Source organism: Amphiura filiformis, chromosome 3 (assembly GCF_039555335.1).
Source record: "Amphiura filiformis chromosome 3, Afil_fr2py, whole genome shotgun sequence".
NCBI classification, from domain to species: Eukaryota; Metazoa; Echinodermata; class Ophiuroidea; order Amphilepidida; family Amphiuridae; genus Amphiura; species Amphiura filiformis.
The window spans coordinates 76,045,761-76,072,234 of NC_092630.1; the positions used below are offsets into that span (position 1 = coordinate 76,045,761).

A 26,474-nucleotide genomic window follows, 5' to 3' on the forward strand; every position below is an offset into this window, starting at 1 on the left:
TATGTCCAATATCCGCATACACGTGAGTTTTAAAGATGGCAGCCGACAATCAGGGGCACAGAGCTGGACCATTTAAACAGAAAAACAAATCACACAAGACAGGAAGACATCGTAGTAAAAGTCAGATTGATACTCAGCATAAAGGTTAGTGATTATATTTACAAATTAGTTGGATACAAGCCTAAGGGACATGAAGGAGGTATCGACTACAACTTGACATCGCAAGCGTGCAAGTTAAGTACAACAAGCATACCTGCTGAATTCTGCGCCGTGCTTGAACTAATGTTAAATTGCAGATTTCCATTTGCAAATAATTAAGCGTACTGCTAACCGCTGGATCTGCATCACATCAGAGGTTCTGTCGATTTCTGTTTAATGTGAGCACTAAATGATAAAAAATGGGGGGGGGGTGTACACTCCAGAATAGTCACGATTATGCACTTTCAGTTTCCCACGGCACGCGTTTGAACGGGAATTGGATTGCGTACTTTTTCGATGTCTAGTGAACAAATTTTTTCAATATTTTGAGAAAATGATGTCAAATTTTCTATTCTATATTGTTTGGTAATAATGTCTTTTGCCAATAGTATGTTTAAAGTTGTAATTTTGTGTTTTTGATCGCAAAGATCGGATATTTTCGCTCCCGATTCAATTCTGAACCCTTCGCAAGGGTGCCGATTTCGCAGAATTTTGACGATAATTTTGCCTTTTTGGACACTAAAATGCTTTCGATCCTTAATTTTGTTTCAACCGAGTCTTAAATTAGCAAGCACAATACGGTTGGTACCACTTTTATATACATTGATGAAATTTTAAAGATTTTTTTTTTTTTTTTTAACCGGCGCAAATCGTTAAGTGTGTATTTCCCATTGACATCCAAAATGTCGTAAGCCAGTCCTCAATATACATAGGTACGATGTATATAGGACTGGCAAGCGATGAGTCTACTCCAGAAGTAGTTCCAAAAGTCTACAGCCAACATACAAGCTGCTAGGCCTAGGTGACGAGGGGCCCAGGGGGGTACTCAGTACAAATGACCATACGGGACGTGCACCGCAAACATGGGTAGCATTTTCAGCCTTCTGGTATATCAATGACCCCTTTTTCAAAGCCTATTTTGGTATATGAATGGGTCCTTTTTCAAAATTTTCTCAATTTTTTCGGAAAACAGCCCAATTTTTCCTTAATCTAGCCAAAATTGTCAAAATGTTACCAAAATTTTGGGAAAATTTGTAAAAACTAAGACAATTTTGGGTAAATTCGGCCGAAAATTTTGACTTTTGGTATGTCAATGGGTCCAAATTTCTTGAAAATTGGTATATTTATGGGTCTACTTCCAAAATCTCAGCGGCACGTCCCTACCAAAACCAAACTTGAGTAACCCCCTCGCGCAGGGGTAACCTTGTCAATCAATGGTTATTCTATTGTCCGCCAAAGTTTAAAGCCAGTGACATCACCGATACGCTTATCCATGATCAATCCAATCGATAGGCAATTATCCCACCAACGGTAAATCGACTGCATGGTAGAGCACCACTGTGCGAAATTGACCAAGTTTAACTCGTGCGCATAAACTTGCATGGAATAAAAGCTAATTATAAATATATAAAATATTACAATTTGAAATGAAATAAAAAATTAATAATGATAACAATGAATAGTTATCACAATGTTAAAATAATTCATTCATTTTTTATTTCATATATCACAAAACATATACTGACCCATTCCATGTCAACTCAGGGATGTGCACCCAGCACCTCTTCAATTTTTTCTTTTTCTGTGTGGTGGTAGATATTGATGAAAAGTAAAATCGAAAATTTGAGCTTCATACTCCATTTAGTTTTCCATGGCATCAACATTGAAATTTTTGGGTCAGCGTAGAGCTGTGTTACAAGTCATTATACATGACATTTGGAATCATAAATGTACAACTCTATGGAATAGGCAAACCTAAGTGATGTGTTGAAGCCATCAAGACCCCAAGCGAATATCTCTCAGAAATGTTGTCTAAGGACATATCTTTAACATACCTGAAGTTGATGGTGGGCAAAATGTCTGACATTGGTTTTCAGGGGGTCAAAACTACCAAAAATGTAAAATTGGGGTTTTGTATGGTAATTTCTCAGCTAAAAGTATTCTAATAGGCTCAATATTGATAAGAGTAATGTCCTACCAAAGGGCTCTGACTGGCAAAAATGGACAATAAAATTATTTTACTTTTGAGTTCTGACCCCAAAGTTGGTCCTGTTGGACGGTTGCATTTCTGAGGGCCCTATATCTTTGAAAGTAAAGGAGTTACAAGTTTTCTGATGCCAGATTTGAATTCTACACAAACAAGTACCCCATGATACATACTTTTCAAAGTTGTCAAGGGTTCCCTTTATACATTTATGGACCTCGAAACGTCGTCTTTCTCGTTGCGACACATTTTTTATGCTGACCCCTAAATTTCAAATTGATGCCACGGAAAACGTAAATGGAGTATGAAGCTCAAATTTTCGGATTTTACTTTCTCATCAAATATCTACCACCACACAGAAAAAGAAAAAATTGAAGAGGTGCTGCGGTGCACATCCCTGAGTTGACATGGAATGGGTCTACTATATTAAAAATAATAATTTTGGCTACAAGCATCATCATCCATCATCATCGTCATCGTCATCGCCATCATCATCATCATCATCATCATCATCATCATCATCATCATCATCATCATCATCATAATAATATAAAATATTAAAATTGTAAACTTTCAAACTTTATGTTTAAAGTTATGTTAAATCATTGGTCATTTATTTATAGCCTACATGTATAGTATAAAGATACCACATAATCTACATTTTAATGTGAAAGTTGAAAGACCATGATAGTTGAACATAATTCAAAATTGAATAAAACAATATATAAAATAATAACAATAATAATATTGCTACACTAAATATATGAGAATAAATAAATACGTATTACCGTACTAAAAAGAAGAAATCTTACTATTTCTATAAATTTGAAAACACATAAGATTTAATATCCTGCTTTTTTTTAAAACCAAATAAACGTTTTCAACTGAGATGTAGGCCTAGGTATTTTCGTCTGAGATTCTCAAGTTATATAACAAGTTTAAAATATTCATTCTGTCAGTGTGCGGGACATAACCAGGCCTACAAGATGTTACGAAATGGTATATTTAACATGTTTAATTAATAGGCCTATGATAAAAAATGTTTTTCTTTAATTAAAAAAAAATCATGTATTATTATAGTATATAATAATCATCATTTTATTATTATTATTATTTCTGGGTTTTTTTTAATTGTAATAAAAATAAATTAAGTCATGACATCCTGCTGCTGAATCCAGCCTACGAGGTACCTTCCTATTTTTATCGATATACATCGATCACTTATCAGATTAAGTGTTGGACACAATAGATGAAGTATTTGATTGACAAGGTTACCCCTGCGTCCCCTAGCCGCTTGTGCCAACATGGGCATGGCCAACAAAACTCTCATCAGACCACACTTAGAAATTTCAGCTAGTGTGGGACCCTTATTTTTTTATTATACATTGTATGTCATATTTATTAGGCTATTTTCTAAATTTTTAAATGGCTCCCAAATGTTTAAACAGTGTAATATCAACAGCCTTATTTTTTTTTCTTATTTATACAGGTCGGGTGAATGCAAAATCCTTGAGTAAACGAGCAAGAAAAGAACTTAACAAAATCAACAGAAGACATCAAGTATGTATCTTTGATCTGTTGTTTAAGTACCCCTGCCCAAGTATACATGTTTTTGCAGTAGTTGTTGAAAGAAAATAATTATGATTTGTAATCCAATTTAAGGGGGTACTACACCCTGCCCAATTTTGTGCCTATTTTTGCATTTTTCTCAAAAATAATAGCGCATTGCCATTGGTGACAAGTAAGATATGTATATTATAGGGGCAAGGACTACAACTACTGCACTGGAAATTTTATTTCAGCACAGACAACAGTTGTGGAGTTACAGTAAAAAATGAGGGAAAACCAATATTTGATCAATAAATCAATAACTACTTGCTTTGAGTTGCTGAATTTTCAGTACAGTAGTTGTAGTCCTTGCCCCTATAATATACATATCTTACCTGTCACCAATGCGCTATAATTTTTGAGAAAAAATGCAAAAATAGGCACAAAATTGGCCAGGGGTGTAGTACCCCCTTAAATACGGTTTTGTTTGTTTACGGTGCATTTAGAATTCCTAGAATTTGTTTTTTTAAATGAAATGGAGAGCTTAAAAGATTTCTTCAGATTGACAAAGTATATTGTATGTTCATTATTTCTAAGATAGTGTTATTTGGAAAGAAGGATGTTCTAATCAACACCTCATCCCACTTTTCTTCCCACATAAACCATGTTCAGGATGAACCACCAAGGCCTAAAAAAATTGTTTGATTGGCGTAATCCGACCGACCCTAAAAAATAGGCCCGACCCTAGACTTTTTTTCTTATTTTTTTGCAAAAATGAATAAAAAAATCAAAAAAGATTAAAATTTAAAAAAAGAGAAAAAATTAGTGATTTTCAGCTTAAAATGTGTGTATTTTTTTTTTTTTTAAAACCTACCCTAATTTTTTTTCATGTTACGCCAATCAAACAATTTTTTAGGCCTAATCTTGGTGTTTCTGGTCGTCTTCCGGACACCTGTCTGAAGCTGTTAGACATATGGGGATGCCACAACTGGTTGGTTGGAGATGTGTGCTCTGTGGCCATATATTTTTCGCCGAATAGATATTAATTGCAAATTGATAGCAGACATTGTGGACTTGCTCTCTTTAACAGGACAGATACATGAACAAATTAAAATACGTGAGGAAATTAAACTGATATTAAATTAATGATGATCATTGCTCACCGCTTTTATTTCTAGGCTCATCAGAGAAGACAAAAGAGAAGAGATGAGATCCTTTCCAAGAGGCGTTGTGTAGGAGGGAGAGACACAGCTCCACATCTTGTGGTATGTAGCTTGCATGGATGAAACACACAACCATACCAGTTATGTTTCTTTTTAACATTCCAATTGCCAACATGTGAAGCATTAAATACAAGAATATGTTAGAGGACTTGTGTGCCCAAATAGTGTTCGTGACATGATGAACAACTTAGACCAAAGTCAGAAATGTTGAAAATTTAGTTATTACCATTCCTAACTTGCCCAGTACCTACATGCTTGATATTGAAATCCCCACATCCCTTGATTGATTGCAAGTTATAAACTTTTGTTCATTTTCTTCTAGTTAGGACTCCAGCCTACTAAAAAGCCTCTAACAACATTTATAAGGTCTCCTCAGGGAGCCATAAAACAGTTTGAGAGGGTTCTTGGTCAGTTTTTGGGGGTATTGATTCTGAATCATTTATGTACTTTCAAAAAAGTAGTCAAAAGCCTTCAAATTTGACATTAAAGGGTAACACACAAGTCAAATTTGGGTTTAAAACCATATCAAAGTATATTTCTCTCATCATCATCATTATCATCAGTCGGCTGCGGAGCAGGCGACTACAAGCTTTCTCCAACTAATGCGATCTTGGGCAAGCGAAACAATTTTGTTTGGCTGCAGCATCCCTTCAGTATCTCCCAGGAGGTGCTGGACATATAGTATGTGCGGGCCAGTGCGGCCGTCCCGGTTTCCTCTTCCCATGTGGTGGAATATAAAGCGCATATTCTTTCACAGGCTCGCCATCTTCAAGACGCAGCATATGGCCGAAAAATTTGAGTTGATGAATCTTGACTTTGGCAACCAGTGGAGTGGTGTTGGTCAGGTTGTAGATGGTTTCATTTGGAATCCGATCCACACGCTTGATGTTTAACATGACTCAGTAGCAAGATGTTGCAAATTCTCTCAACAAAGGTCAAAAGCCAAATGTTACTGTCTACAGGGGACAGAAACTAAAAAGTGCTCTGATTTCATCCAAACTCAGCTCAAATCGGTTGATATCGGTAAATATAAACAAGAAAATGAATAGTTTGCACTGTCTACATGTAGAATGTTTTGTTACTGGGGAAATATGACAACAAAGGTCAAATCCCATTTTGTTTCCTAACTAACAAAAAGAAACCAGTAAATTGAGTGAAGCCAAATGAACTTTTACTAAGGTGCTGGAGACACAATACATTGTACAATAATATGCCCCAAAAATGAAAAGATATCTCCGCTTACTTGTTCCTCTCTCCAATCTTGGGTTCATTTGTTCTAATAGTTTGAGTGCTGTTTGTGTATTTTTACACCTGTAGGTAGTATTGGGTCTGTATGAAGAATGTACACCTAGTCACATAGTAAAGCATTTGCTGGAGTGTGATGATAACCTAGTTGTATATCCTACCAATAATGAACTCATCTTTGATGTTAGGTAAGTTGTTGATGATGTTGTAACATGTCAACCTGTGTAGATTTAGTTAAACACAGTCATTGTGGATTTCACTCAAATTGTAAGTCTCAAACTTGATACCATTGATAAATATCATAAACGAACAGCTCATAATATTGTGATCAAGCCCTAAAAAATGTCATGATTGTTTGTTTTGTCTTAACAACAGTGTGCCAAGATTTAACAAGCGCTTTACCTTTCTGTGCCCACCAAACAATCTGTCGGCGATCTTGGATGCTGCAAAAGTTGCAGATTCTCTACTGTGTGTGGTGTCACCGACAGAAGGAATTGATGGTTGGGGAGAGACATGCCTTACTTGTCTGTTTGCTCAAGGTCTACCAGCAACAACACTGGTTATACAGGTATGTGTAGTTTTTAATCAGTCGTAAACTATAGGAAGCTAGATTCTTATTCAAAAATTGGTTTATTTACAATCTGCTGATTGGCTGCCCACATGATCTGCTGATATTCAACAACAGTAATATATGCATCCCAGTTTGCAAATGCTAAGGTGTGTTTGTAATCCATGTTTCAAAGGAATCATGCTTCCTAGGTTAGGCCATTTAACATTCAGAAGACTCAACCTATTTGTTGAACAGGTCCTTTTTTCATTTATAAAAAGTGAAACTGACAAAGCAACAGGTGAATACAATCACAGTTGCAACTTGCAAGTCATTCTGAGATTTTACCTGGAGGCAATATACAAAGCATCATATTGGACATGAAAAAATACTAGATCACTCTGCAATTTTCACTTGTTTTGGGCCATGTTGTTGGCCATCACATAAAATCCTCTTCCAAGGAGCAACACGTTAATCCATACATAAACAGAAATCATTGCTTTTTCCATTCATATAACAATGATGATAGTCAAGTGCTTGTGAAAAGTAAACTTCTAGCAAAAGTAAAAGGTAGCATAATAAAGTTACTGATTCAGATATCATAAAGTCCTACATATACTGTGAGTGAGTATTGGTATAGATTTTGACATATAATTAGAATCATCAAAACCAATCCTTGTATATTTTCATGTTAATTTTAACTTTCAGGGTTTAAGTGAAATTCCAATTAAGAAAAGGAGTGAACAGAAAAAACAAATACAAAAAATACTAGAAAGAAGGTAAGTATATCTGAAATTAAGCGATAGTTTGGTTCACCTCAAGTTCAGTAGTGGCATATGTGCATATTTTGCTGGCCACAGTATTGAATTGTGGATGTAAAGTTAATCACACAGAGTGAACACGCATGCATACACGGGCATTTTGTTGGCACGCTTGTGGTGCAACAAAAAAAGCATTGACGTCACTTCCGAACTTAAAGCGAACCAATGTAAAGCTAGAAATTTATTGCCGATTGCTTTGAAAATTTGTGAAGCATTTGAAAACTCAAAACGTCAAAACAAAAAAACTGTATATGGCTGATTTATTGTCTGTATTCGGTCCTTATTACTGTTATACTTATTAGAGCCTGTGTGCTTAAGTCGGTCACTGAGGGGATGTGCATAGTAAAATGATGTAATGAAATGAAAGTAAAAAATGGGAATTTTCACACAAGCACTCAAAATACTGTGTATATGAAGTCAAATTCATCATAATCCATAGCCAGATGGTTGCATGTGGGCTTCTCTGGCACGTACAGCACGATCAAGTTGGTCTCACAAGTGTTCAATCGGGTTGAGGTCTGGCCCCTGGGTCTGGCCTGATGGCAGGCCATTTTGGCTCTACTCCCATATTCTGTAGGTAGTCGTTGACTACCGTGACTCTGTGGGGCGAGCGGTGTTATCTTGGAGGATTGCATTAGGTCCCAGATTGTGAAAATATGGATTGCAGCTTGCTGCACAGAATAATGCTCAATTTGGCAAATTCTGTTTGAGACCCCACTACATTCACAAGGCGTGTACTCAGCCGTGAAAAATGTTATTGTTTCAAATGGGGTGTCATTGTAAAGGGGAGTATTGTAGCTACCCATTGATATGCAACACAATATAAATGTCACAAAAAATTTGAGATACAGATGCTTGAAAAAACTTTCCAAACTTTTGTTGAGGAGTTTAGTACATTTATTTAGACAGTTGACAGAATTTAGTTGTACAGGTGCATTGGAAAGGTGCTGAGACAGTAAGTGTCACTTGAAAAAAATCCAAATGGGTATGCTTTGGCAAGTGTTGATGGTTAGCATGCACCTTTGGTACAAAAAGGTTTGTTTTGTTTGTTATATAGGATAGGCAATTAGGCATATAAAACCGTGCAGGGGGATATGAGTTGGCTGATACTTGTAATTTGTGTTTCTACTTCATATTCACAGATTTCCAGAACAGAAGTTGTATCCATTAGACAATGCCCAGGAGGGTGTGATGTTATTGAGACACTTAGGAGAACAAAAGCTGAATGTAGTGAGATGGAGGGATACTAGGCCTCACTTAATGGCAAGGAATGTCACATTCCAACCATCAGAACAAGATGTATGTTTGCAAAAGTTGATCTATTGAAAAAAAATGGTTCCTTGTAGTTTTAACATTCATTTTAGAAAATGTAGTAAGCACCCTTCCTCTCTGAGTCTTCTGAGACTCCATCGTAGGACCATCAATATTGAATAAAAAATGGTGTATAACATAACCACTTCTGTCCTGATAGTATTCAAATGTAGAGATATAAAATTGTGATGCAATCAAACTAAATGAATCTGATGTTGATCAAAATCAAAATTCAGTTTTTGATTTTGTTAATGAGCCATTTTCAGAACTTTATTTTGCTCAACACCGCATCATAATTTGATTTACTGTTCCAGAATATGGCCATTTTAATGTTGATCAGAATAATAAAATACGAAAGAAATACTATTATTGGCTATATCTCAAAATCCCTACTAATTTTGCTTGATAACATCACAATTTACATTTTCATTGTGTCAGTTATTTGGTTAATTTAGATTTGAATTTGAATCTTTCATTTTGAACACTTAGCAAGACAATATTCAACCAGGATCGAGTCTAGTTATGTCTAGCTGCAACTTTATTTTTAAAGTTTTAAGAAAGAGAAGCATTTGTGTGAATTGTAGTTCATAAAAATGTAATTATGAATAACTACACATGGTGCCAGAGAAGAACGGCAGTCACTTGCTCAAATTGACACAAGCTCCCTGTTAATGAGCGACATACGCAGAGCTTTGTGTTCCCTTCAATGTCGCCAACCATTGTTTTGAAGCATAATCAACCAATCAGATTATCGGTCTGTTGCTCTGTTTGTCAGACGATTGATTCAGCCAATCAACACCACTTCCATGTTTGCGCTCTGGACGCTCTCAATATGGAAAAAACTGCTGTTCTTCTGTCACAAAAACTGTAAAGTTATTAAACTTGTTGTACAATTGTTTTGTAGATGAATGAAATCTGACTGGTGTAGATGAATTATGTACCTAATACTGTTACTTTTGTTCTCATTTACAGAACACTGTAGGCACCTTGAAAGTATCTGGTTTTGTGAGGGGTTGTGCATTATCAGTAAATAGTCTGGTGCATCTACCTGGCTTGGGGGATTACCAGTTACAGCAAATCGACATGCCTCCTGACCCCTGTCCCTTGAACTCAAAAGGGTCACGAAAGAAAGGGAAAGGAGATTCTATGGCAGTGGTAAGTAATTAACAGTATTATATATAAAAAGGAAGGGAATATGACATATTTTCTGCTGGTGCTCTGCCGGTTGTCATTTAGGACTTCCTTATGTAAGTTGACTGGATGACTGGGTGTCAATTGTTACAAGTATATTTATTGCTTGTCTCGGTCCCAGCCAGTTTGTATTACTCCGTCACTAAACAAACCGTCTAGCGACAACCCCGAAATGATGATTGCTGATTGGTTAATGAATTTCCAAATAAAAATGTTTTCCAATTTGCTATGGCTGATGAATTAGGGCGTGACTTGTATAAGTGACTCGAACATCGTACTTTGTAGATACCGCAAACGCAAAATGTATGCTAGCTTGCAGCCACTGAGGATAGAATTGTCTGATATCGCCTTTCATGTCAGCGACTCACAACGCGTATTCACATACATTGTGTTGATTAATACGGGGATTTATATCACCACATGGCTGTCCACCAACTTGCCTTATTTGGCAACCCAATATTTTACTGAGTTAATTTAGCCAATCAGGAAAGACGTACTATGAGGTTGTCGCCAGACAGTTGTTTAGTGACAAAGGAGCACAAATCGGCTAGGACCGCGACTAATCTATTGTATCCCACTAAGAAGCTACCATTGGTTCAGTTCCCATGCATTGTTAGTATATTATCAGCAATTTTAATTTGAATTTAAACATGTATTAGATCAAAGTCCAGGAAAAGACTTGTTCACTTTCTAACATTAAGTACAAGCAGAGAACGTTTTAGTAATGGAGTTACACAAACAAACCTGTTTAAAAACAATGTAAATATCCTTTAGGAATAGTGAATAGAGGAGGTGCAAATGATGTTTATCTCACGATGGTCTTCATATGCATATACTGCACTGCTGACATTGCCTATTGGCACTTCAACTGATGCACCTCTTTCGGCTATGAAAAGAAGAAGTGGAATGCCACTTTGCAAGAGCCTTTGCAATTGTCACATGAACTGTTGCCTGTGTCATTTGGTTTATTTTTGCACGTTTAAGCTGAGGGTTTAAATCTGACCAAAAGGGGAAGATAATCTGTATTGTGTTTTGTTTCTGAACGGTTTGTAAAAGGGAAAAGATGCAAGTGAAAAAACACATTGTGTAATTGTCCCAATGTGGTTCCATGTCCGATAATAATCCAACCTCTTAAAACTTTGCAAAAGTCCGAAATTCTGGAAATGTCGGATAATAATCCCAGTTTCCAAATTTTGTCCAAATTTATAGAGAAGTTAAAACAATTGTATCACATGATTTATATGATAACTTAAATTGATATGAATTTCTTATGTAAGCCCTAATTATTTTTAAGTACCTTTAGTTATGTGTCATTTATTTCTTTGTATTCAGCTGATGAATTGATTCCATACAATCAAAGGAAAAGAAATCCTAAAGTTTGAAATATAAGTCTAATATTCTTTGTGTGTCATGAAATCAGGATACTGAGGAAGCAAACAGCATGGAAGAAGGTGCCAAGGTGCTTGGAGTAGCTGATCCATCAAAGCAAGAGTCTTTGGATAGTGAAGCCATACCAGACCCAATGGAAGGAGAACAGACTTGGCCAACTGAAGAAGAACTTGCTGAAGCTGAAGGTAATCAACAACATCATTTGTTATCATTTGATATCACAACTGTGTGAAGTCTCAAAACTGGGAGTTGTAAATGATGCTTATCTCACGATGGTCTTCATAGGCATATGCAATGCTGATAGTGCCATTAGGCAAAAGTACTGATACAGCTCCTGTATTGACCCTTTGCTCAGCCATCTCAAAAATAAATTCCACCAGCAAATTGCATGCAGTATGTGTATACGCCTTTAGAATGCGTAATTTAACATGCTACTTACGTTTTGTTTTGTTGGTGAATAGTTAGTCTGCAGTCAAAACGTATTTTAAGTAATATTTATTTTGCTCTGGGCTTTGTATGTGTTTTGTTTACGCAGCTGCTTTACAAGAGCAAACCCAGAAGATAACTAAACGAGTGCCAAAGGGGACATCTGAATATCAAGCTGCTTGGATTGTGGACAGTGGAGATGAAGAAGACGAGGACGACGATTCTGTATGTCATTGTTTATTTCATTTGTTATGTCTGCTATGAGAGGAAACTATAAATCAAACATGTTTAAGATACATTGATGCCATGGAAGACATTTCATCACTTCATAAGTAATTTGTAGTAATGTCATAATAGCACATGTGAGTTGCAAGCAAAGGAAACGTTACTAACAGGTTCACTGGAACAAAGCTGTTGGAAACAAAAAATCTATGTGGGGACAATGGAGGGAGGAGGTGCAAATGATGTTTTTCTCACGATGGTCTTCATATGCATATACTGCACTGCTGACATTGCCTATTGGCATCTGAACTGATGCACCTCATTCAATTATGGACATGTACCAACAGAAGTAGTACCAACTACTGTCAGGGTTGTATGGTATTATAGTTGTCAGTGTTGAACTGATGGTCGAAATATGAAGGAGGAAAAACCCTTATGTGTTTTTTTTATGTAAACACAGAAACAAGGATGAATAAAAACATGCTTTATATTCCTGAATATAAATTTAACAGTTTCACAAATTAGTTACAAACCAGATATTCAGCCTAAACTGGTCTGTACAACTAGTAAGAACAGTATGTTGCACATGATTCAACTGATTGTCCATGTGTTTGCCACATTTGTAGTATCATATTTGTTATACCAATTGTATTTCAGGATGAGGATGAGGATGAGGAGGCAGATGGTATGGAAGGAGGAAGTGATGAGGAGGAAAGTGATGAAGAGAAGGCTAGCATAGCTGAAACTGATGACATGGAATATGAAACAGTAAGTGTAGCAAAATTTACCATTACTATAAAAATATAACAAGAATGTAAATTATGTAAGCTAATGATTGAAGCATATATATGTGAATGAGTTAAGTTGATATTTTTAGGTGCAAATGATGTTTATCTCACGATGGTCTTCAGAGGCATATTTTGCATTGCTGATACTGCCCAATGGCTTTGAACTGATGCACTTACAAGAACTCTATAACAGAATTTGTAAGAGATTGCAATGATTTTTCAGTCTTCCTGGCAAAATGGTCAGTGAAATCAAATTTCAGAAGAAATAGACAGCATTATTCGTTTATTCCTGCAGCCTCATCATCGGCTGTTAAGGTTGATGATTGATGGCAATTGATGAGTGCTTGAGCATTTTTTGTTATCAGCATCAGAGTGTTTTTTTTGTTTTGTTTTTTATTTGTTTTTTTTTTTGTATCTTTTCTCTCACAATAGTACATTTTATATACTTAGAAACATGAACCCCTTTTGATATTTATAAGAATCTAACAAAGACCCAAATATTTGTTAATTTGAAAAGCACATAACATGATTCTAATACATGTAGCATATTTAATAAGTTGAATGTTGGTGTTTTGCCTCAGATCAGTATCACAGAAGGCAAAACTGTACATTGGGATGACAACTATGATGAAGAACAGGAGACAGCCATGTGAGTATACAAACTGTATCAAAATGACATGACTGCCACATCAAAATGCAACAGTCATGTAACTAAGGTCATTTCAAGAATTTGGAAGAAGCTGGCTTTTCAATAACCATTAAAACAGATGTACCAATCATTTTTATACAGCCTGTAATTTACTAAGTGTAGAACAGTGTGTCTGTCAGTGACACAAGTCAAACCATTTGCAACGCTGTTTCATTTTTTTTTTCATGATATGCAAAAAGTAGATTTAGTGAAGTCCCAAAAATAGTAAATTAGATAGATGTGGGAAGAAAGTGTTAGTCTTTTTCCATACAAATGCCCATATAGGACTATGGATTTGGTTAATCATGATGATGAGACATTCAAAATTCAACTTGATCCATAGACCCAATTTGTGGTTCTACATTTATTCCTGATTCTGATTTCTCCATTGAATCCATTGGCTAGCCAGTACAATAAAACCTTAATGAATCTGAAAGATGATAGGAAATAAATCATTTTAAATATGTTGGATATTATGAGGTGCAGATGATGTGTATCTCACGATGGTCTTCAGAGGCACATTGTGCTCTGCTGATACTGCCAACAGGCTTTGAACTGATGCACTTTGAAGTATTCAAATATCATGGTATTTAATTATCACTGGATTGAGAAGAGAATAATTCATGCAACAGACAAACCAAGCTTCACTCAGAGAATCATTGAGCTACACTAATTTTACTATCCAATTTATTCACTGTTCAAAAGTATCATCATGGTTTTAGTGTTCAGCAAGGTCCTTTAGCACTGCCGTACTGCTCTTCAAGATAATCGCTTAAAATGAACTAGGTGCTGTGATACTAAGCAGCTTATTTGGCAAATGATGTGATGATGCTGTGATTCAATTAGCCAATCAGAACCCCACGTGAGGCTGCTCAAGGACTTTGCCGAATACAAAGTATATTAACTTTTTGCAGAATACTATAGTAAATATAGACTTAACGATTTTCTTTGAAATAGGTTGGAGAAATACAGAGCAGAAAGAATGAATGAAATGTTTCCAGATGAAATTGACACCCCAACAGATATTTCAGCAAGGAAAAGATTTGCCAGGTAGGTCTTAAGGCCTTGGGATCTTCTTTATAGAACCCATACAATTCCTCTATATGTATCTGCTAAAAAAATGGTCACAATATTTGAGTGCAAAAACACTGGGTCATGCTCCACTCTGACTGGCCGTATGTGGACAATTCTTAAAGGGGGTGGTCAGATTTTTCATGTTGTGTTTTCTATCGTACATTGAGGCCATTAAAACAATCTGTTTCAACATTGTGAGTTGTATTACTCCAGTAATATGAGAAGCAAAAACATCTATTATAACAATGTCCCAAATCTCTGACGGAAATGGGTAAGGAGAAAAATATGAGCTTGCTTCTGATACCAAAATGAGGAAAAATTAGGAGATGAGCGTGTCATTTTGGTCACATGCCTTTAATCATAATTAGTACGTAAGTGGTACCAGAAAATGTGCCATGTATGAGACTACCATGAATATATAAGATGCTGCCATTCTAGTATTAGACCAGAGTCTTATTTTCATTTCAATATATTCTCCATGTTTTCAGGTATCGAGGGTTGAAAAGTTTCCGAACATCACCATGGGATCCTAAGGAGAATTTGCCTCTTGACTATGCCCGCATTTTCCAGTTTGAGAATTTCAATCGCACAAAGAAAAGGGTGCTGGCAGAAGAAAGGCAAAGCACTGCTGAGGTAGGAAATGTTGATCAGTGAAAGATATATCTATTGGGTTTAGTCTCCTCTGAATATTGAGGGTTAAACCACTGCATAAACTGAATGCACTATAATATACATGGCTCTGCTCTGATAGCCAATGAATGTTATTTAAACATCTCTAATAATAGAATATATAATATATGTTTCATTTGTATTCTGAATTCTATGGCTTGGATAGTAGCTTTCAGGTTTGGACTGTTAACTTGTGTATATGCTCAAATAAATGGTTGATTTTTTAGCTGTATATTATTGAAATAAGGTGTTATGTTTATGCATGTATTTATAAATCTTTCTACATTGCAGCCTGGTTGGTATGTAACACTACACATAGCAAATGTCCCCAAGAGCTTTATAGGTAAGTAATCAAACAGAACTAATTTTAGAAAAAAAAATGGATCAAATTTCTAGGAAACTATGCAACAGAAACAACACCGCACTTCTCACTATGGTTTTGGTATGCAACACTACTCATAGCAAATGTCCCTAAGAGTGTTGTGGGTAAGTAGTGATTTGAAACAACTTGGATCACATTCCTAGAAAACTACATACCAACTTCAAACCACAAGCTTGTCTGTCACCTGATAGCATAGAGGATGGATCAAGTAACAGAGAATGCTGAATGAATTTACCACACCTGTAGATAGCATTCTAGAAGAATGCTACTCAGGTTCACATGCAGTAGTTATTACCTACAAGACTTTGTAACAACACATGGTTTATAAATTGCAGTGTTTGATTGTGCAACTATAATGAACACAAGGCTATGATGCTGATTGTGAAATTCTACAAAATATTTACACAATTAAAGATATATACTCATATTATGATGCCAATTAATTATATTATTATGACTGATATACACCATATTTCAGATGATGCATGTTTTGTCAATATTCTTTCAGGTGACCATGATGCAAGAATACCACTAGTTATCTTTGGCATGCTTCCACATGAACAAAAGGTATGATAATATTAAATTAAAATCAAATATTACTTTTTACTGAGAGGACTCAAAAACTTAAAACACCACAACGGCTCCATAAATACATTAACTTTCTGCCCTTCGTAGAGATTATATATATAAATATTTCAATTGTTGCTATGTGTCTGCTATGTCAGAGAATCTTTTGCTTGAAGAAAGTGTTAGTATTTTATTTATTGGGGTTCTGGACATGGATAAAATTGAATATAAAGTTGGGGCAATCAGTGGCGGCGCTACGGGGGGGGGGGCCACAAGTGAAAGTCAAAATTTTCGCAAGCTTCACATGCATTTTAGCACAAAATTATTTGAAAGATCAATTTCAGACCAATATTCAACTTCATTATAACCAATGACCCTATTTTTGCACATTTTCGCATGCAATTGTTTCAAAAATTGGGGGCGGGCGCCATTATGTATCCTTGGCCCTGGCGCCACAACCCCTAGCTATGCCACTGATCAGCATCGTCCTTGTCATCTTCAACAAAGAAGATCTCATCCTCCTCATTCTCATCCTCACTGTTGAGGCTGATGATAATAGGCTCCAACAGATCTTTCATCACACCGTCTGGACTGTTGCTCCACTCCTATGATGTGGTGTACAGCCTTCTTTCATGCTTCTTGGTCAACTTGGTGTTAAACACCAAACATGTCTATGTTTCATGTCTATGTCTCAAGTTGCGGCGCCCAAAATTGTTGGGGGCACATCGTCCATTTTGGGTCGGTATGTTCCCCTGGCATTTGGAGATGATGGATCGTTGGGAGCTGACGGCGTACCGGTTTCTTGGTTTCTTTGAGAGCTGCAAAAGGTCACAATGAAGGTTTTTCTCGGCTTTCTGGTTGAAAACGCCTGACAAAAAAACAGGATGTGAGGAATGAGAAGTTTAAAGGTCTTTTACAACTGAATTAATCAAAATCAGGAGTCTTTCAGCACTCTATTTTGGTAAACGTTTATGAAACAATGAAACGTTCAGATATGATTGGGCAACATTTATTTGCATGTATTGTAAGAATTGTTTTTCACCAAATGCTACCTTTCAATGCTAATATTTTTGGACAATCTCAGATTTTATATATAGCCCTTTATCATATAAACATATGTAGCCACACTTGCCTTTGCCAAAGCCTCCTCGTACAGTTTCTGAACATCATTGATGTTGAAGTTTGTGATGTGCTCTGCTACGTTATCCTTTACCTGGGCCCAGATAAACTCAATTGCGTTGAGCGTCTGACTGGAGATCTGAGAACAACCTGCCCATGAAGTTGTGCCAACCTGTCTGTCTGTCTCATATTTGGGAGGTAGTTTATGCTTTTTTACCAGCTCAACTCTGCCTATATAATATGAAATTACCAAAATATACATTATACATCAACTCCATGGACAACATGTTACCCCCACAAGTCAAGCATAGGCTTACGCCCTGACTCAACATGCGGAGGCAAACACAGTATGCAAACTATACGGAACCCTTGCCTCCGGTGCACCACTTTTTGAGGTGAGCCCAAATGGTGTCCCACCTCCGAGATAGAACACGCTACAAATAAGTTGGTATAAATCTCTTATTACCTTATATCATATCCAGTTTTATCAGATCATCGCACCCTGTTGTGGTACTCGGTGGAGTGCCCCCTCATAAATTGAAAAAAAATGTCAAAATAAAAAACTTAATACAAAAAGTATACAAGTGTCCAAAGCAGAAGTCAAAACAGAATTTTTTTTATAAATTGTGATCCAGATGAGGGGAAAAGTACGAATATACGCTATGTGCGGACTGTACTATATTGAAAGAAGAAAAAGAAGAACCGCCTTTTCAAATGAATGCCATATTTAAGCAATTTCATGGGGTGTGCCCTGACCTGGGTCCGTCACTAGCAGAAACGACAATGACATTTGCTACAGTATGCTTTTGTAAATAATTATCTTCAGGTACAAAGATACAATATTTTCAATTTACCTTAAGCAAGCCTGTATCCCAAGGTATTTTCTGTTCAGTCGGCCAATCCTGCATAACTTTCTTTGTGCTTTCTGATGTTGGCGCACTGGTGCCTTCTATCTTGATATTGCGGTATGACACATTATCTACAATAATAACACTGGGCTCCTCGAGAGAGGGTAGAAGCTTGTCCTCAAAGCACTCCAGGAAGTGTTTGCCATTCATCTCGTGATGGTAGTCCCTGTCCTTCTTCGATCGGAAGACTAACCCATCATCCGGTACGAAGCCACCTTCTTCTGTTCCAGTATGCAGTACGATGAGCCTTTGACCCATTCCAGACGGTGGATTGAGTTGCATCATTTTGATAATAACACTGGGCTCCATGAGAGAGGGTAGTAGATTCTCCTCAAAGCACTCCAGGAAGTGTTTGCCATTCATCTCGTGATGGTAGTCCCTGTCCTTCTTCGATCAGAAGACTAACCCAACAACCGGTACGAAGCCACCTTCTGTTCCAGTATGCAGTACGATGAGTCTGTGACCCTTTCCAGATGACTGAGTTGCATCGTTCTGGTTTGTTGTGTGCTGTCAATGCATCGCTTAGATCTGGTGTTTGTCGTATAGTTTGTCTGCAGCCAGTATGAACCTTGAGTGCTGCATACAAAGATCAATATTGCATTTATTTGAATCTAAATATCATTGTTACCTGTAAATTATGGCACACATCCCACACAAATAAATTGTTTGTCCGTCATATTGGCCCCTCATGCAATGTAAGTTATGTGCCCATATTCTCACAGAAAGTGATAGTGGTTCTTTTCAGGTTATGTTCATAGGTTAGGGACCGAGTCCCCCGAGTATTATATTGAAAATAAAGAATAAAACATCTACCTATTATCACTGACTCTCTTTAATTTAAAACCCATATATCTCAGAAGGCCCAAAAGGGTACATTGTAGTCTTTCCAAATTTAATTTAATCAGAGCTCTCTTCGACCAGTGCATCATGCAGCTTTGTCAGGGTTGGTAGCTGACAGTGACGGTGAAACTGATGGACACGTCAACAAATTACATCTTGTGTGAACTATTCACATATTTCTTCTTCCTTCTCGGATTACTCTGTGGACAGATGAATTGCTTATATTGAGTGCTTTCTCAACCTGTTGATAAATATTGCGATATTGGGGTCGACCTCACATGGATTCATCTTCAAAGTAGCTTGCTTCAGCTCCGGTGTGAGTGCTTTCTTCTTACCCATTTTCAGAGTGGGACTCTAACATCACCAAACGACTGTATATCGAACTTGTGATATAGATAGACCGGGTAATCAGGATTGCATTAAGAGGGCATTGCAAATGGCAAGAATAGGTGATGCAGAGGTGGTTGGATTGAATGTCTATGTACACAGGAGTGTCTCCGGGTTTCCTGTATGGCTGGAATGTATTTTGCTGTAAGTTTAAAGTTACTTCCAGAAAGTTCACAACATGTTGGTTTGCTTCCGCTGTGATTCTCAAGTTGAATTCCTTGGGAAAGGTTGAGCACAAACGTTTTTTTAATTTTTTCGATTTCTGATAGTGATTTGCCATATATTATCCCAATTCAGTCATCCCTGTAAAGCCCTACGTTTCCTTTCTCGAGCACATTTGATATTGTATTAAGGATATATAACCCAAAAAATTTCGCAGACCTTCACCCCAAATAAATAGATAGATAAATACAAAATAAATAAAAACGAAATAGTAAATAAATAACAAACATAAAATTTTTTTTTAAAGGCAACAAAATAATATTTATAAGCATAAACTTGCATTCACAAAATTATATTTATGGTTCAACACAAATCCTCGCATCTAATTGCTATTTTATCTGACAACACTTGCACCTAAATTATTATTCTGTACTTATATGGTTGGTCGAATAATATGAACATCGCCAGAGCACATCCGATGATAAAGTGAAACAATGATTATGATGCCTTTTGAACTAATGGATGGATCCATACAAAGTTTATGGTACCCTGCGTTCGACAGCTTTTTATATAAATATGGTGGGAAATGCCCACATTTATAAAGAATTGATTGTTTATCATCAAATTTGTCAAGTAGAAGTTGAAAACTTGTTGGGTCTGACCATATGTTGCAACATTTAATTTCTCGCTACTTTGTCAAATATTGAATTAAAACAATATTCTAAGGTAATTGAATGGACATTCTTATTCAATGGGTGCGTCTTGTAAAGAATTCACGTAATTTGATTGGTTTTCTGGTGTATAATATCTCACAATAGTTGATAGTGATATTAGTCAGAGGCGCGCCGCCACATAGCAATGACACGCTTGTTGCTCCTCAATGATCGCTAGCGATAATGCGTTCGCGTAATACACGTCACGAGAACTAAGAATGCGATTCGGCGGCTTAGATGTTAAGTGATGGTTTCGTTCATTTAAAACAGCGGGATGTCCTCACAAAAGTAACTTTATTTTTTTCTGAAAAAGTTCAGTTTATCTAGCAAAAATTACATTAAAAACTGAATGAGAATAAAAGATAGGATTTTGTCTTTTGCCTATCCAATATCGTGTCATAATGGATGGGCTGGCCAATATTTTTATCGGTCTTTATTGAGCATCTTTTTGTTTTTGTTTCAGATGTCAGTTTTACATTTTGCTATCAAGAGATACCATGTGAACCCAGAGCCCATTAAGTCAAAGGTAAGAATATGATGTATTTCATGTTTATCATTCTAGTCAACAAGTTGATACACTCAAGGAGCTGCATCCGTGAGTGATTCTAAAATAATTTAGGATGTCTAAGGCCACAGTGGTCTGCTGTAAAGTGCAGTGATCTTATGTATATGCACTGGTTCCGTTCAAATATTTGGTATTACATAATAAAGGTTTTTGTAACATTTTGTAACCCTTATCATATATGGCTAAGACCCATTGTAGTATCTGGTGAAACATCCCAATTATGACAAGTAATAAGTTGGTGCCATGCATGCAGCACCAATTGCATAATGGGTCATTTTAGATGAACATATAGAATATAGGAAGCGATTTTAATGCTGGCCATTAGACACAGCGCCATCACATCACTGGGCTAATCCCACATTCTGTTATGGCAGAAGCTTTGTAATATATTTTGTCACTCCTTTTGGGATATTCATAACATGAATCATTATTAGCTTGATAGCATTTTTGAATAAATTACAAAAAGCTTTGTAATTTAATGTGGTAAATTACCAGACTTCAGCCAATCCACTGTATAGATGGATAGGTGTAAATTCATTTGGCTCGCAATGTTTTGGTTTACATGAGATGGACATACATGTTCTGCTAGCATTGATATCAAGTGCTTTATAGCGTAATGAATACATGCTACCTTTAGAAAATACATAGTGAAGCCCATTGTTTTCTTGATGCACAGGAAAGACTACTCTTCCAGGTTGGGTACAGAAGGTTCACAGCTTGTCCAGTATTTTCACAGCATTCTCTTGGAGATAAACACAAGGTAAGTTTCATTAGCAAGTACAAATATATACTTTGATCAGCTCGTAATCAGCGAGCATTATTAGGCTGTTACTACTACGCTGTAAAGTAGACCTACGTAAAGAGCGATATAGTTGATCTGCCTGGTCTATATTTTGGGTGTTAAAGAAATTAGACAAAGTACAGGACTTCAATTAATAATTTGTAATACTTCTGGTGAGATGTCACAAGACAATTCTCCAAATAAAACATATTGATATTAATCTGTGATGTTATATGGCCCGCCAGTTACGAGCTGATCAAACTGTAGCAAGGGTAGAAATGTAATTCTACATTGTTTTCAACATTGAAGATGTATTGGCATGGTATGGTTCTAAATGTCCAGGTGAATTTGTGAACAATTCAGTTATTTCATTGGAATTACAAAGATGGCTTTATGTATGTGTGAAAAATACTCGCAAAGCCTCTTATTAAAAATTAATAAGATATGAAATGTTCTATCATCAACATCATTTGTTAGAAGCAAATATTATATATAGATGTTGCCAGTCCTGTGGTGGGTGAGCAATGATTCACATACCTGGTGAATGGTTCTTACACTATGTCTCTATAAATCCACATTGCTTTGAAATATAGGATTGAAACAAATCCTAATTGTGATGTTTTTAATTTGATCTTTCAGTATGATAGGTTCCTACCCAAGGAGACCATGACAGTAGCCAGTGTGTATGCTCCCATATTGTTTCCACCAGCCACTGTATTAATGTTTAAGGAGCAACAAGATGGTAAGTACTGCAAACAACATATAGCAACAGGAATTATTATACACTTGTTTCACCTTGAGTTTTGTAGTGTTGTTAGTGCTTTCATGCAGTTACAATGCAAGTGACAGCAAAACATCCCAGTGCAAGTGTGTATATGCTGTGTTAGATAAGACTATAGTAGGAATTCCAATTAAATGAACACAGCTTTCAACAGCTGTACTCGATCCAACCGCGATCGTATATAGCGTATTTCAAACTACAACACGAACGCACAACCTTGGATACAATGCTAACCAATCACAAGTGCATTGGCATGGTTGGATTCACTTCCTCATTACTCACGCACAGTCGCACACGCTGGCGTACATCAGCGAAGTGTGTATGCAAAAATCGTCACACTATTGAAAATTACGTTCATTCAATTGGAATTCCCACTATAGCATGTGTGATTCAAGGCTATGCCTAGGAGAAACAAAGAATAGAATGTTAATCTTGCACATAGACCTATATATCTACCCCTACTAGTATTGTCAAGTTTACTAACTTGGATATGTTTGTCTTAGTGAAGATGAAATAAATAGTCAGGTGATATTGATTTGTACCTATTTTTAAGTGTCATTCCTCTACCTTTTTAATGGAGCTCAAACTTACTGGAAACACTAAAACTTTGAACATCTCTATGTTAAATTTTCACATTTTGAAGCAGTAGTCTGTGTTAGCGCTTTGTTTGAATCATAATTTTGCATCATTATTCCTTCTTAAACTGACCAGATTTCATCTGATATTTGTCTCATGACAGGTTCCCATAGTCTCATAGCTACAGGCACTCTACATGGAGTCCATCCTGATAGAATAGTAGCAAAGAAGGTTGTACTCAGTGGACACCCTTTGAAGATCATCAACAAGCAGGCCATTGTACGATACATGTTTTTCAACAGAGGTGAGACCTAACAGTGTTTTATAGCATACTGTTTTTCCCTTTTCTTACATGCATTGACAGCTGTACATAGTTCCAAGATCTTGGTGAAAGAGTATTTTTGCTTGCACACATAACATTTCTACATTTCATGAAAGTAACACAAATACTGCAAATTCCAAAACAATTTGCTTCAAGACCAAAACTTGTAAATGTAGAGAGCATTTGTAACCGATTTGAAAATGAGATTCCTAAGTGCTTGGTTAAAAGCACCGAGAAAAAGTCAGCTGAGAAAAAGTCAGCTGATATGAAGTAATTAAACATTTAGGGAACTGTACAAAATAATCATTGCCAGAGTTTTGATTATGACATTACTATATAACATTGACTACTAGTTTTAACTTTGATTTGTGGTACCATTTCAGAGGATATTATGTGGTTCAAACCAGTGGAGTTACACACCAAGTGGGGCAGGAGAGGACACATTAAAGAACCTCTAGGTAAATATATCATTCTTAATGCAACTTATTGTAGGCAAAGCAGAATGTAGTGGCAGAATGTACATAACAGGTTTTTATTTATACAGCAATGTGACATATTCTCTGTAAATGCAAAAAGATTTTATAACAAAATTTGATATGATGTACAGTGGAAACTCATTATAACGAAGTTGTCAGGGACAGAGAAATTAGTTCTTTATACCCAAATTTCGTTATATCAGGGTTGTAAAAACAATCAATAACAAAAGAATTTTGTATCTTGGTTCTGGAAAAATACTTCTTTATAACAGGGTTTTTCTTGTATCAGATTTCGTTATAATGAGGTTTTACTGTACCAGCTATATTATGCTGTTTGTAGGTTTATGTATTTGTACTGGTTTCCTAATGATTGATGCACTCAAGGTAGCAAAACTTGTAAAGGTGCTTGTTTAAACTTAGGAAATATTTGTCTAAGAGAATGTATGTCAAGTTTCTTTCTAAAAATATCAGTGTACAAAGAAGAATGTATACAGTAATGTACAATAACTATTTCAATTTTAGTTTGGCAGGGAGTTTGAAGTTAGACAACATAGATATTCATGATATTGATTTACCGCTTGCAGAACCACCTCAGTGTTATGCATAGAACATGTGTGGAATCTGAATTTGAATTATTTCCCCAGTTCTCTTTTCTATATATTTTAGAATAATGCTAATTGTTGTCTATTTTTGATGCTACAGGTACCCATGGACACATGAAGTGTATATTTGATGGCAAATTGAAGTCTCAAGACACCATCTTAATGAATCTGTACAAACGAGTGTATCCCAAGTGGACATATGATGTGGTCAACACTAGGCATGTGAATCTCACACCAGCAATACTGGATGATCAATACCATAGCCGAAAAATTGCTGAGGCTTTAGAAATAGACATGGAATAAATGACACAGACAGCTGACTATATTAAGACTATTTCACAGTGTCCTTTATTTGGGAGCTATTTGGAAATGGCTCAATGTTTTAAATTTATTGGTAAATCACATGGCTTGAATTTGGCACTTCCCCACTAAAAATTGAGAGTTGGTAATATTCAAACTAATTTTACCCTAGTTTCTAGCCCTGGTGAACCTGGTTAGTAACATCTCACCCATAGGTAAATCGGTTATTAAACAAGACTCTAACGATTGTGCAATCCAGGCTTGTTGAAATGCTGGTGGGCAAATTGAGAACCAGAATAAATGGCCATGTTGATGCCAAACCATAGTCTTTTCAGAGACAAATTCTGTGTATCTTTGGTGAGAAACCTTTGAACTAGTAGATCATTTTACATGCATATTATCCATGCTCTATTCAGGCATTTAATAGATAATTATTTGCATGAACTTGTACAGACTATGAAAATGATTGTTACCCATGCAGTATCCAGAGTTTTTCGGAACTAGAGATAGATGCCGTTGCCCGTTGGTGGCATCTGGCCAGATGAAGGGGGCTATAGCTGGTACATGTATATACTTGTGACGTCACACAGACATCACAGGTCTATTAGATCTGTCGAATAAATGCACTTTTTTTGGCCCAGATCTATGCTGTTTCATATATTTATCAGCGATTCCAACCCTTTTGAAACCATTCTAAGGCATTCCATGTGCTACAATGTCAAAATTGTGGCTACATCATAGATATCTCGGCATCTCCATTACTTGGTTTTTCCATATGAAAATAATTAAGGTGTTCCATCAAAGCTTTCGTCGTGTGCTGCCACGTAGTGGTGGTTCCGGGAACGTTGCATCTAGTGATTATGGACAAGACTGCAACATCAAAAAAGTACAATAATGTTTTATAAGAGGTTGTATAAGAAGTAGACTAACATCAAAACTAATGGGTACCAATAATTTTGACATAACTTGTATAATTTGGTACTATGTGACATACCACAGTGTATAATATTCAGCTCATTACCAGCCACGTGGCTTGTATTTGATTTTACTTCCTTTTTTTTTAAATGTTTTAAGGCCTTAGCTGATATTTATCCTCTAATTATGTACTGCATGAAATACAATTTGCTGCAGAGTTTGATATTTTGAAGCATACTGTTAAGTATTTTTAAACTTAGTCACATTCTGTCAGCTATATTTTAAGAAAAGAAATTCAGGTTATATAAGGAGAGTTATATTTTGATAATGGTTATCTTGTTTCAAAACATTTTCAGTGAAAACGGAATTGATAGCTTTGAAACATAAATTTCAAACTAAAATGCATCAAACTAACACCAAATACTTGTCATCATCAAATTGCATAAGGTATGAAGCTTCTGGTGTCAACATCAAGTTAGCTTAATCAAACTTAAGTTTATACTAGCCTAAAATATTTAAGTTCGAAAAGAATAATTGTTCATTGTTTTGGCTAACATTCTGTTAAGCATACTGACATTTTACTGTAATATAGACAATACTGACTGTTATACAAACATTAATGTATTAGCTGTGGCTTGTAATACCAAAACGTTGCCAACTATATGCAGCACTGTAATCATTCTTAATCAGATTTGTTGATGAAGTATAATGATATAAAGATTTATAACAATAAACTCTATTATTGGAAAACATC

The 26,474-nt window shown here is 36.1% G+C and overlaps 1 protein-coding gene and 5 non-coding genes across 6 annotated transcripts; all 6 read left to right on the forward strand.

Annotated features, from left to right (window-relative positions):
• LOC140149135 (pre-rRNA-processing protein TSR1 homolog) lies at positions 1–26,474 on the forward strand. The gene is made up of 22 exons (XM_072171317.1): positions 1–144; positions 3,672–3,742; positions 4,909–4,995; positions 6,271–6,386; positions 6,574–6,766; positions 7,454–7,524; positions 8,709–8,865; positions 9,850–10,032; positions 11,489–11,642; positions 11,993–12,108; positions 12,763–12,873; positions 13,475–13,542; positions 14,539–14,631; positions 15,144–15,288; positions 15,616–15,667; positions 16,215–16,273; positions 20,866–20,928; positions 21,644–21,727; positions 22,388–22,490; positions 23,269–23,409; positions 23,811–23,885; positions 24,606–26,474. Exons 1-22 carry the CDS (start codon positions 36–38, stop codon positions 24,806–24,808), a joined length of 2,454 nt encoding a protein of 817 aa, XP_072027418.1. The 5' UTR covers positions 1–35; the 3' UTR covers positions 24,809–26,474.
• On the forward strand, positions 10,862–10,949 carry LOC140149408 (small nucleolar RNA SNORD35). Its single transcript, XR_011858643.1, has one exon. It is a non-coding gene; the product is annotated as a small nucleolar RNA SNORD35 (small nucleolar RNA).
• On the forward strand, positions 11,708–11,792 carry LOC140149409 (small nucleolar RNA SNORD35). The gene has a single exon (XR_011858644.1). It is a non-coding gene; the product is annotated as a small nucleolar RNA SNORD35 (small nucleolar RNA).
• LOC140149407 (small nucleolar RNA SNORD35) lies at positions 12,340–12,427 on the forward strand. The gene has a single exon (XR_011858642.1). It is a non-coding gene; the product is annotated as a small nucleolar RNA SNORD35 (small nucleolar RNA).
• On the forward strand, positions 12,984–13,070 carry LOC140149405 (small nucleolar RNA SNORD35). Its single transcript, XR_011858641.1, has one exon. It is a non-coding gene; the product is annotated as a small nucleolar RNA SNORD35 (small nucleolar RNA).
• LOC140149403 (small nucleolar RNA SNORD35) lies at positions 14,063–14,149 on the forward strand. Its single transcript, XR_011858639.1, has one exon. It is a non-coding gene; the product is annotated as a small nucleolar RNA SNORD35 (small nucleolar RNA).